The following is an 11,122-nucleotide window of genomic DNA, read 5'->3' as shown; positions in this document are numbered from 1 at the left end:
TAGTGGAATTTCAAAAGCAAATATCTTTGGATGGGGGGGACTTGCCTTTTTGGAGTTTACAGTCTTGGCTTTTAGGGAAGGTTTTTACATTTGTCTGTGGATATCCAGGGCTCATGTAAGAACACTGTTGTTTTAAGGTTGTGTATTTGTCACTATTTACCTCTATCCCATTTAGCCATTAAATATCTATCGCCCAGTGTCTTCATCATTTTTCTGCCTACCTCCCTCTTCTTGTATATTGCCCACCCATCCCCCGAATTAATATGTGAATTACTCTAGCCAGTGAGTTACTCACCGTTTCCTTCCACCCCTGGTAACCATAAAAGAATGTTTCTTTTAGTATGAAAAGCTTTTTTTGAGTTTTTACAGTAGTGGTCCCATATAATTTTTGTCTTTTTGTGATTGACCAATTTCATTCAGCATAATGTCCTTAGGTTCATCCATGTTATGACGTGTTTATTGTTATTCATCAACATTGCGTAGTATCCCATTGTGTGTATATACCAAAGTTTGTTGATCCACTCTTCCATTGATGGGCATTAAGACTGTGTCCCATCTTTTTGTTATTTTTAATAGTGCTACAGTGAACACTGGAGCCCTGGTGTGGTGCTGTGGGTTAATACGCCAGACTACAAAGCCGTTTGAACTGCAAGGTCGGCAGTTCAAGCTCACCAGATGCTCCTTGGAAACCTTATACAGAGTTGCTATGGGTCAGAACTGACTCGACGGCACTTCACAACAACAACAAACAGTGAACATTAATGTGCATATTCATGTCCTGGCTCTTATTTCTTGTGGATATATATATATACCAAGTAGAGGATTGCTGGGTCATCAGGTATCTCTATTTCCAACTTTCTGAGGAAGCACCATACCATTTTCCACAGTGTTTGAACCATTTTACAGTGCCACCAGCCATGTAAAAGGGTCCCAGTGTCTCCATGCCCTCACCAGCATTTGTTGTTTCCTGTTTTTTTTTTTCAAACTTTGCTATTTATGGTAGTGTGAGATGATATCTCATAGTTGTTTTTATTTGCATCTATCTAATGGCTAATGATTGTGAACATTTTTTCATATGTTCATTGGCTGCCCGAATGCCTTCTTTGGTGAAATGTCACTTCTTGTCTTGTACTCTTATCTGATATATGTTGTTGCAAAAAATTTTATCCAAGTCTTTTAGCTCCCTTTTTATTCTTTGGTGAAATCTTTTGATGCATGTAAGTGTCTAATTTTCAAGAGGTCCGTCCTAGGCATCTGTTTTGTCTTCTGCTGTTTCTGTGTTTTCAGTAATGTTTGATAGTGTATTTATGCCATGCATTAGAGCCCCTAAGTTTGTCCCTGTTTTTTCATTGATATTCACTGTAGTTCTTGGTTTTACATTTAGGTCTTTAATCCATGTTGAGTTTGTTTTTGTATATGGTGTGATACAGGTCTTCTTTCATTCTTTTGCAAATGGACTTACAATTTTGCCAGAACCATTTGTTGAAGAGACTATCTCTTCCCTATGTAATGTATTTTGGCCCTTTATCAAAGACCAGTTTACTGTATGTGGATGGATTTACTTTTGGGTTCTCAATTCTGTCCCATTGATCTATGTCTCTTTCATTGTACCAGTACTAGGCTGTTTTGACCACTGTGGCTGTGTAGGCCAGGGAATGACAGGCCTCCTACTTTGTCCTTCTTAAAGCAGTGCTTTGCTTATCCAGGGTCTCTTTCCAAATAAAGTTGACCACTTTTTCCTTGTCTTCAAAGACTGTTGTTGTAATCTGGATTGGGATTGCATTATATCTGTAGATTGTTTTGGGTAGTATTGACATTTTCACAATGTTAAGTCTTCCTATCCAAGAGTGTGGTATATTCTTCCATTTTTGTAAGTCTCTTGATTGTAGTAGTGTTTTGTAGTTTTCTTTGTATAGGTCTTTTACTTCTCTGGTTATAGTTTTTCCTAAGTATTTCATCCTTTGGGTGGCTATTGTAGATGGTATTGTTTTCTTAACTTCCTTATCATAGTTGTCTTTATTAGTATAGAGGAATCTAACTGATTTTTGCATGTTGCTCTTGAACTCTGCCACTTTCCTGAATCTCCCAATGACTTCCAATAATATTTTTGCTGAGTCTTTGTGATTTCTCCCTATATAGGATCATATATTGTCTACAAATAGAGTTGTACTTCTTCTTTACCAATCTGGATGCCTTTAATTTTCCTTTCTTGTCTTATAGCTCTGGCGAAGACTCCCAAAAAAATTTTGAATAGGAGGACCAGGCTGTTTTGATTACTGTAGTTGATGTGGCACTGCAGGATAATTCACTGGACTGCAAGGTCTGTTTGAATGAGGCCAGTAGTTTAAACCCACTAGCCACTCCTCAGAAACCCTGGACAGGGTTGCTCTGGGTTGGAACTGACTCAATGGTACCAAACAACAACAGGAAGCTATATAGTATGTTTTTAAAATAAGAAGTGTGAGTCCCTCCTACTTTGTTCTTCTCTTTCAGCATTGCTTTAGCTATTTGGGGCCTTGCAACTGGACAGTACTTAACAATAACAACAACCCTTCCAGAAGGTTGAGGATGGGTTTTTCTATTTCTGTTGAGAAGGCAGTTGGAATTTTGATGGGTATTCATTGAATCTATAGATTACTTTGAGTAGTATTGGCACCTTAACAATATTAAGACTTGCAATCCATGAACATGAAACGCCTTTCCATTTATTTTGGTCTTCTTTAGTCTCTTTCATCAGTGTTTTACGGTTTTCCTTGTCTACATTTCTTATGTCCCTGGTTAGATTTATTCCTCAGTATTTTATTTTCTTAGATGCTATTGTAAATGGAATTGTTTCCCTAATTTCCCTTTCAGATTTCTCATTGTTGCTAACTTCTGTTTGTTGACCTTGTACCCTGCAGTTTTGTTGAATTGCTCTCTTAGCTCTATAAATTTTCTAGTGAACTCTAGTATTTTTTATATATAGGATTATATAGTCCACAAATAGAGATCATTTTACATCTTTTCCAATATGGATACCTTTTCTTTTTCTTGTTTTCTTACTCTGGCTAGAAATTTTGACTAGAAGGGGTGAGAGCTGGCATCTTTGGCTTATTCCTGATTTCAAGGGGAAAGTATTCAGTCTTTCTCCAGTAAGTATCATGTTGGCTTTTAGCTTTTCATATATGTTCAAAATCATACTAAAGGATTTTGCATCTGTTCTAGTTTTCTTTAAAGTTCTTAATCAAGAAAGGGTGTTGGGTTTGTGGAATGCTTTCTCTACATTCATAGAGATGATCATATGATTCATTTCCGTTGTTCTATTGATGTGATGTGTTATGTGAAATGATTTCCTAATGTTGAACCATTCCTGCATTCCTGGACTAAATCCCATGTGATCATGGTGTATTACTGTTTTATATGCTATTAGATTCTGTTTACTAGTATTTTGCTGAGGATTTTTGCATCTATATTCAAAAGAGATAATGGCCTGTAGTGTTTCTTTGTCTGGTTTTGATATCAGGGTTATTATGTTTGCTTCATAGAATGCAGGTTTCTTGGACTTTTCTTATTGGTGGTGTTGGGAAGTTGTTGATCGCTGATTCAATCTCTTCACTTGTTATGGATTGTCTGAGACTTTCTATTTCCCCTTGATTGAATTTGATGTATTATTATTTTTTTTAATGTGCTGCTGGATTCTGTTGGCTAGGATTTTGTTGAGAAATTTTACATCTATGTTCATGAGGGATATTGGTATATAATTTTCTTTCTTAGTGCTGTCCTTCCCTTTTGGTATGATGGTTATGCTTGCTTCATAAAAAGTATTAGGAAGTTTTCCATCCTTTTCTATGTTCTAGAATAATTTGAGTAGAATTGGTGACAGCTCTTCCCTGGATGTTTGGTAGAACTCATCGTGAAATCATCAGTATCTGGACTTCTTTTGGTTGGGAGTTTTTTGATGACCTGATCAATTTTTTCTTTTGTTATGGGTCTGTTCCAGTTTTCTAGTTCACTCTGTGTAAGTTTAGGTTATCTTGTGTTTCTGAAAATATATCCATCTCTTCTAAGTTTTCAAGTTTGTTGGGAGTACAGCTCTTCATAGTATTCTGTTATTATCCTTTTGATTTCCTTTGGTTCCGTTGTGACATCGCCCATGTGGTTTCTAATGCGAGTTATTTGTGTCTTCTCCCTCTTTTTGTTTTGTTAGTTTTGTCAATGGTTTCTCAATTTTATTAACCCCTCAAAGAACCAGCTTCTTGGCCTCTTGATTCTTTCTATAGTTGTTCTGTTCTCCATCTCATTTGTTTCTGCTCTTATCTTTATTATTTCTTTTCTTGTGGTGACTATAGGTTCCCTCTGTTGGTCTGTTTTTAATTGTTAGAGATGCTGTGTTAATGTGTTAATTTTGGTTCTTTGCTCTTTTGGGTTGTACACATTTATTGCAAAAAATTGTCCTCTCAGTACTGCTTTCACCGTGTCCCAAAGATTTTGGTATGTTGTGTTTTCATTCTCGTTTGTTTCTAGGAACTTGGTGAATTCATGTTTAATTTCTTCTTTTACCCAGTCGCTTTTCAGCAGGGTGTTATTCAGTTTCCATGTATTTGACTTTATTTCCTTGGTCTTCTTATTGTTGATTTCTAGTTTTATAACATTGTGGTCTGAAAAAGATGCTTTGTAGTATTTTGATGTTTGTAAACTTATGGAGGCTTGCTTTGTGACCTAACACATGGTCAATTCTGGAGAATGTTCCATGTGCACCAGAGAAGGTACTGTTGTTGGGTTGAATGCTCTGTATACATCTATGAGGTCAAGTTGGTTGATTTTGTTGTTTAGTTCCTCTGTAACTTTGTCGAGTTTCTTTCTGGTTGTTCAGTCCCTTTTTGAAAGTAGCATATTAAAATCTCCCACTATAATTGTAGATTTACCTATTTCTTTCTTCAATTCTAGTAAGGTTTGCTTCATATATCTTGGTGTCTTTCATTGGGCGCATAGATATTTATTATGGTTATGTCGTCTTGTTCAGTTGATCCTTTGATCATAAGATTGTGTCCTTCTTTATCTCTTATGCTGGTTTTTGTCTTAAAGTTTACTTTATCGGAGATTATTATTGCCACTTCTGCTTGTTTATTGTTGTAGTTAGCTTGGTATATATATTTTTTCCATCGTTTAACTTTTAGTCTGTTTTTGTTTTTGTGTGTAAGGTGTGTTTCTTGCAGGCAGCATATTGAAGGATCTTATTTTCTTATCCATTCTGCCACTCTCTGTCTCTTCACTGGTGCATTTAACCCATTGACATTCAATGTAATTATCAATAGGTATGAATTAACTGCTGCCATTATGTTAATTTTTTGGTAATGTTGTTCATTCCTTTGTTCTGCATGCCTTCTTATGCTGAGTTTGTGTATTTTGTACCATTTCTTGTTGGTTTCTTCTTAGTTTTCATGTTTGCTTGTTCTGCTTGGAAGATCTTTTTCATGGTAAGTTGTGAAGTATTAACTTTCTTTGGGGTTACCTTATAGTCTATTAACTTTTCCCTCCATTTAAGATAATCTATTGTATCCTGTAATCTACCTGACCTCCTCACCACCTGGATCTCTGTTCCTACATTTCCCCCTTCTTTGACATTGTTATTATTTTGATCTTCAGTTGACCTCCCAGCTCCTTTGAATTCATTGTTGTAATTTTGTTCTGGACTCTGCTATCCATAGTCAGTCTCAGGTTGTTGTCTGTTCTTGTTGGTTTTCAGTCCAAAGAACTCCCTTTAAGATGTTTTGAAGTGCTGGATTGGCTTTGACAAAATCTCTAGCTTCTGTTTATTCTGGAATGTTTTGATTGCACCATCGTATTTGATTGACAGTTTTGCTGGATAGACAATTCTTGGTTGACAGAATTGTCTTTTTTTTTTTTTTTTTTTTTAGGATTTGTATATGTCTTTTAGGATTTGTATATGTCTCCCCATTGCCTTCTTATCTGCGTGGTTTCTGCTAAATAGTCAGAGCTTAATCTGATTTGCTTGCCTTTGTAAGTAACATTTCTCTTTTCCCTGGCTGCTTTTAGGATTCTCTCCTTGTCTTTGATTTTGGAGAGCTTGATTATTATATGACTTAGTGATTTTCTATTGAGGTCTGTCCTTCCTGGGATACATTTGGCTTCTTGAATATTTATCTTCTTGTCTTTCAAGATGTTAGGGAAATTTTCTTCCAGAATCTCTTCACTATCGCCTCTGTGGATTTCTCTTATTCTCCCTGTTCCAGAATGCCAATAATTCTTAAGGTGTTCCTCGTCATGTTATCCAGCATGAATCTTAGACTCTCTTCAGATTTTTTAAATCCTTTTTTCTGCTTGCTCTTCTATCTTAATAGTATTGAGAGATTTGTCTTCCAGCTCGCTGCTTCTGGCTTCCATCTCTTCAATTCTGCTCCTTTCCCCTTTCAGTATATTGTCCATTTCTTATATTTTATTATTGATCATCTCGACCTCATTTTGCAGGTTTTGAATTATTTCCAATGCTGTATTGATCTTGTTTGATTGCTCTTGTAGTATTTTCCTGAATTCTTCCTTGTTTTCCTCCACCCCTTTTCAGAGCATTTGAATTTGTTTCCATATCATTCTTCTGAATTCCTTCTCAGGCAAATCCAAAATCTGCCCTTCCTCTTCTGGGGAGCCTTTGTCTGTGTCCAGCTCATTTGTCTCAGTTACTTTTTTCTGTTTTGGGACATGTTTTGAGATCTTTTCTTGTGTTTTGTTGGTCATTTCCAGTAGTTTTGTGGGGTTTTAATACTTAAATGGATGTTTGTTGCTGTGTTATTAAGCTTACTGGGCGTCTCCTGGTAGATATGGTCAGGAGATAGGCTTTCCTTTTCACATGTAATGCTTAGCAGCTATTATAGGCTCTTGTCTCAATGGTGGAATATTATGGGGTATGCTTGTAGCTTGGCTATATGGTCATGATTACTGACTCTTCTTGGGTAACGTAAGGAGAAAAAGCTCCCACCTCCAGGAAAATGTGTGATCAAAAGGACCGAAAGCAGTAGCAATAGAAAAGCAGAGACAAAAAACACCACTTTAAAACAATAATAAAACTGTGGCCAACTGGCTAGTTGCCTTACTACACAGGCAGTGTGTGCACCGTAGAAGCCTCCAGTAGTGTGTGTGGGTGTCCACTCGCTCAGGCCCCTCCTCTATTCACCACCGTAGAGGTGCACAGATAGATATTGAGACATTAATGGGAAAAAGATTGTTTGCTGTTTTGTCTGAATGTCAGTTAGGTATCTGCGTGTACACAGCATAATTCTTGAAATAGTTGCATCTTTCTATGTTGGGATTTTACAGATTGTTCCTATGGTTTGTCTGTCAGGCCAAACCAGCTTTTTTCTTCCTTGCTGGATAGGCAGGAGTAAAGTGTCCTGCCCAAGTTAACTTTAGGGCTGGGACCCACAGGCAGAAGTCCAAAGCAGCAGTCAAAGAATTTGCTCTTGGATGGATGGGGCTCTTTCTCTCTGTGCCATGGGAAAGGGGTGGTCTCAACGCTGGAGTTTTTTTGGGGGTGCACACCCACCTTCCTGAAGGTGTCCAGGATGGGCAAAGAAGGCACAACAGGAAAGAGGAGGGAAAAAATGTGTAGAATCCCCCCACACCTCCTTTTGCAAATATTACTGCGCCGCTTTTAGCGCAGGTTCCCTATGCCAGTCAGGCTGTAGCTCTGCCCTCTGACCTCTGCCTGGGCGGGAGTCCCATGTCTTGACTGATTCCTAAATCATAATATTTTCCTTTATACCATGATTTTTCCACTGGCAGTTGCAGGAAACTGACACCCTGACCCTTATGCTAGATCTAGAGCTCTGGTGCTGTTCTGTGAGAGAAGCATCTCTGGTTTTCAGCCCCAACCCCACGGAGCCTGTCCTACCTGACTCTGCTCTGCCGCCACCAAACTGGAAGCTCTTGATTGAGTTTGAGTAGACTGGGTTCATCTAAGAACTTGTCCATTTCATGTAGGTTATCCAGTTTATTGCCAGGAAATTGTTTATAATATTCTGTCATGATTCGCTCTATATTTATCAAATCAGTTATGATGGTGCCTCTTATTTTTAATTTTGGTTATTTTCATCTTTTTTCTTGTTTTCAATCTTGCTAATTTTATTGATGTTTTTAAAAATCAACTTCTGGTTTTATTAATTTTCTATTTTTCTGTTTCTTTTATTTTTTAATATTATTTCTCCCAAACAAGAGTCTATGTAATAGATTTGGCATAGAAAAATTTCTCTTTATAGCTGCAGGTCAGAGGAGACATCATCTCTGTTGTTTGCCAAAACCCCTTTTATTAATTGGGAAAACTTTATTTTTATGCCAGGATCTGGAATTTCATTAGTTTCATTACAAACACAAAACAGGCCTGCAGAAACTCAATTTTACTGGCAAGAGTGGAGAGGGAGAGAAGCAGAACTTTATTTAATAACAGTGAAGTAATATTATAGTACATCTAACAGTCTTTGACATCTATGTTAAACATCTATCTTCTTTTGCTATTTGAAAAATAAGTGTATAACTTGATCCAGCAATTAATCTTAAATTATTAAACTATTTTGTGGTTGTAATGTTGTTGATAAGTGCTGTCAAGCCGATTCTAACCCATAGCAACCCTGTATAGGGTTTCTAAGGAGCACCTGGTGAGCTTGAACCACCAACCTTGTAGTTCAAATGACTTTGCAGTCTGTCACATTAGCTCATATTACCAAATCAGGACTCCTGTGGTTGTAATAGATAAGGTAAACTGTAGAGTTGACTGATAATATTTTCTTTGAAATTTGATATTACTTATCTTTGTGTGATGGTACTTATCTTTGTGTGCAGGAGGCAGATGAAGAGCCCTTACTGTGACACACTCAGGAGTAATCCATTGCAGTTGACTTGCAGACAGGACCAGAGAGCAGTTGCAGTGTGTAATTTACAAAAGTTTCCACAACCTTTACCACAAGAATACCAGGTAACACTTAGTTGGGGCACTTTTTTTGTTTTTCAACAATATTGTGTTTTCAGTTGAAGTGTCCACAGAAAACCAGATTCCCATTAAACAATTTCTACATATACTGTTCAGTAATATTGATTATGTTCTTCACCTTGTATCAATATTCTCATTGTGTCTGCTGTCATTATATTCCCAGTACCTAGTCTCAGAGCATTCCAACCTTCTCTCAGCTCTGTTTTAGAATATGTGTTGACCATTTGGTTTTTAAAAGAATGAGACACAATTTAAGAAATTATCTTTTTAAAAATTATGAGCGTGAGTCAAAAAGTATCGAAAAGTAAATAATATAATAATTGTTGTTGCCATCCAGTTGGTTCTGACTTATAGTTGACCTTATGCACAACAGAACAAAATACTGCCTGGTCCTGTGACATCTTCACAATCATTGTTACATTTGAACCCACTGCTACTGCCACAGTACCAGTCCATCTAGTTTAGGGGTCTTCCTCTTTTTGCTGACTCTCCCCTTTACCAAACATGATATACTTCTCTGGGGACTGCTTCTTCTTGATAATGTGTTTGAAGTATGAGAGATGAAGTCTGGCCATCCTGGTTTCTAAGGAGCATTCTGGTTATACTTCTTACATAGATTTGCTTATTCTCTTAGCAGACGATGGTACTTTTAATATTTTTCTCCAACACTGAAACTCAAATGTATCAATTCTTCTATGGTCTCCCTTTTCATTGTCCAGTTTTCACCTTCATGTGAGACTATTGAAAATATTGTGACATAAGTCAGGAGAGCCTTAGCCCTCAAACTGATATCTTTGCTCTTGAACACTTTAAAGAAGTCTTGGGCAGCAGATTTGCCTAATGCAATATGTCATTTGATTTATTGACTGCTGCTTCCATGAGTATAGATAGTGAATCCTAGCAAAATAAAGTCTGACAATTTCAGTCTTTTCTCCATTTATCACAATGTTGTTTATTAATCTAGCAATGAGGGTTTGTGTTTCCTTTATGTAATCCATACTGAAGGCTGTGGTCTTTGATCTTCATCAGTATATTTTAAGTCCTCTTTGCTTTAAGCAAGCAAGGTTGTATCATCTGCATATCACAGGTTGTTAATGAGTCATCTTACAATTCTCATGCCATGCTCTTCTTTGTGTAATTCAGCTTCTCAGATTATTTGCTTAGCGTACAGATTGAATAAGTATGGTGAAAGAATACAACCCTGGCACACACCTTTACTGACTTTAAACCATTTACTGTCCCTTTGTTCTATTTGAATGACTGCTTGTTGGTTTATGTAGAGGTTTCTCATGAGCACAAATCAAGTGTTCTAAATACCCTTTCTCAGCAATGTTGTCTGTAGCTTGTCATAATCCACATAGTCAAAAGCCTTTGCATAGTCAGTGAAGCACAAGTAAACATTTTCCTGGTATTCTCTACTTTCAGCCAAGATCCATCTGATATAGCAGTGATATCCCTCATTCCATGTCCTTGTCTGAATCTAAATTGAACCTTTGGCAATTTCCTGTAATTGTATGGTTGCAGCTGTTTTTGAATTATCTTTAGCAAAATTTTACTTTATGACATTGTCCAGTGATTACCACATTCCATTGGGTAACCTCTCTTTGAAATGGTCACAAACATGGATCTCTTCCAATCAGTTGGCCATGTAGCTGTCTTCCAGACTTTTTTGGCATAGATGAGTGAGTGCCTCTAGTGCTACATGATGTAGAAGGCATCAAAAGAAGAGGAAGGAAACACAGAGTCTCTGTACCAAAAATAAATGGCTGATGTTCAACCATTTCAAGAGGTAACATATGATGAAGAGCCAATGGCACTGAGGAGAACAAACAAGATAGTGGATCAGGTGGGAGTGCAGTGAGGAGCTCCGTCAGCAACAACACAGAATACCGGACCAAGCAGGCTCAGGGGATGGTGCCAGAACTCTGAAACACATGTAAAGGAATATTTAGACGATTGGAAGGCTTATAGCCAGTAGAATTTGTAGCAGAAGCAAGAAATCCACTGCTTTCTAATCCAAAGCACTCAGCTGCTCCCAGCCTCCATCTTGGGCAAGATGAAAAGGGGAAGGATCAGAGCAGTCCCAGACACCTGACAGAACTGTGGAGACAAAGGTATGGACATTCTTTTTTTTTTTTTTTTTTT

The 11,122-nt window shown here is 37.3% G+C and overlaps 1 protein-coding gene across 2 annotated transcripts in view; it reads left to right on the top strand.

Annotated features, from left to right (window-relative positions):
* Nucleotides 1-11,122, top strand: part of LMLN (leishmanolysin-like (metallopeptidase M8 family)) — a 166,133-nt gene that overhangs the window by 135,076 nt on the left and 19,935 nt on the right. For both annotated transcript variants that reach the window (XM_006869376.1, XM_006869377.1), the window contains one exon: nt 8,830-8,962. In XM_006869376.1, the coding sequence (XP_006869438.1) occupies nt 8,830-8,962 (133 nt within the window). The remainder of the gene's footprint in view (nt 1-8,829; nt 8,963-11,122) is intronic.

Source organism: Chrysochloris asiatica, unplaced genomic scaffold (assembly GCF_000296735.1).
Source record: "Chrysochloris asiatica unplaced genomic scaffold, ChrAsi1.0 scaffold00130, whole genome shotgun sequence".
Classification (NCBI taxonomy): domain Eukaryota; kingdom Metazoa; phylum Chordata; class Mammalia; order Afrosoricida; family Chrysochloridae; genus Chrysochloris; species Chrysochloris asiatica.
The sequence above is the reverse complement of the archived record's forward strand: the minus strand, read 5'-3'. Positions and strand labels throughout refer to the sequence as shown.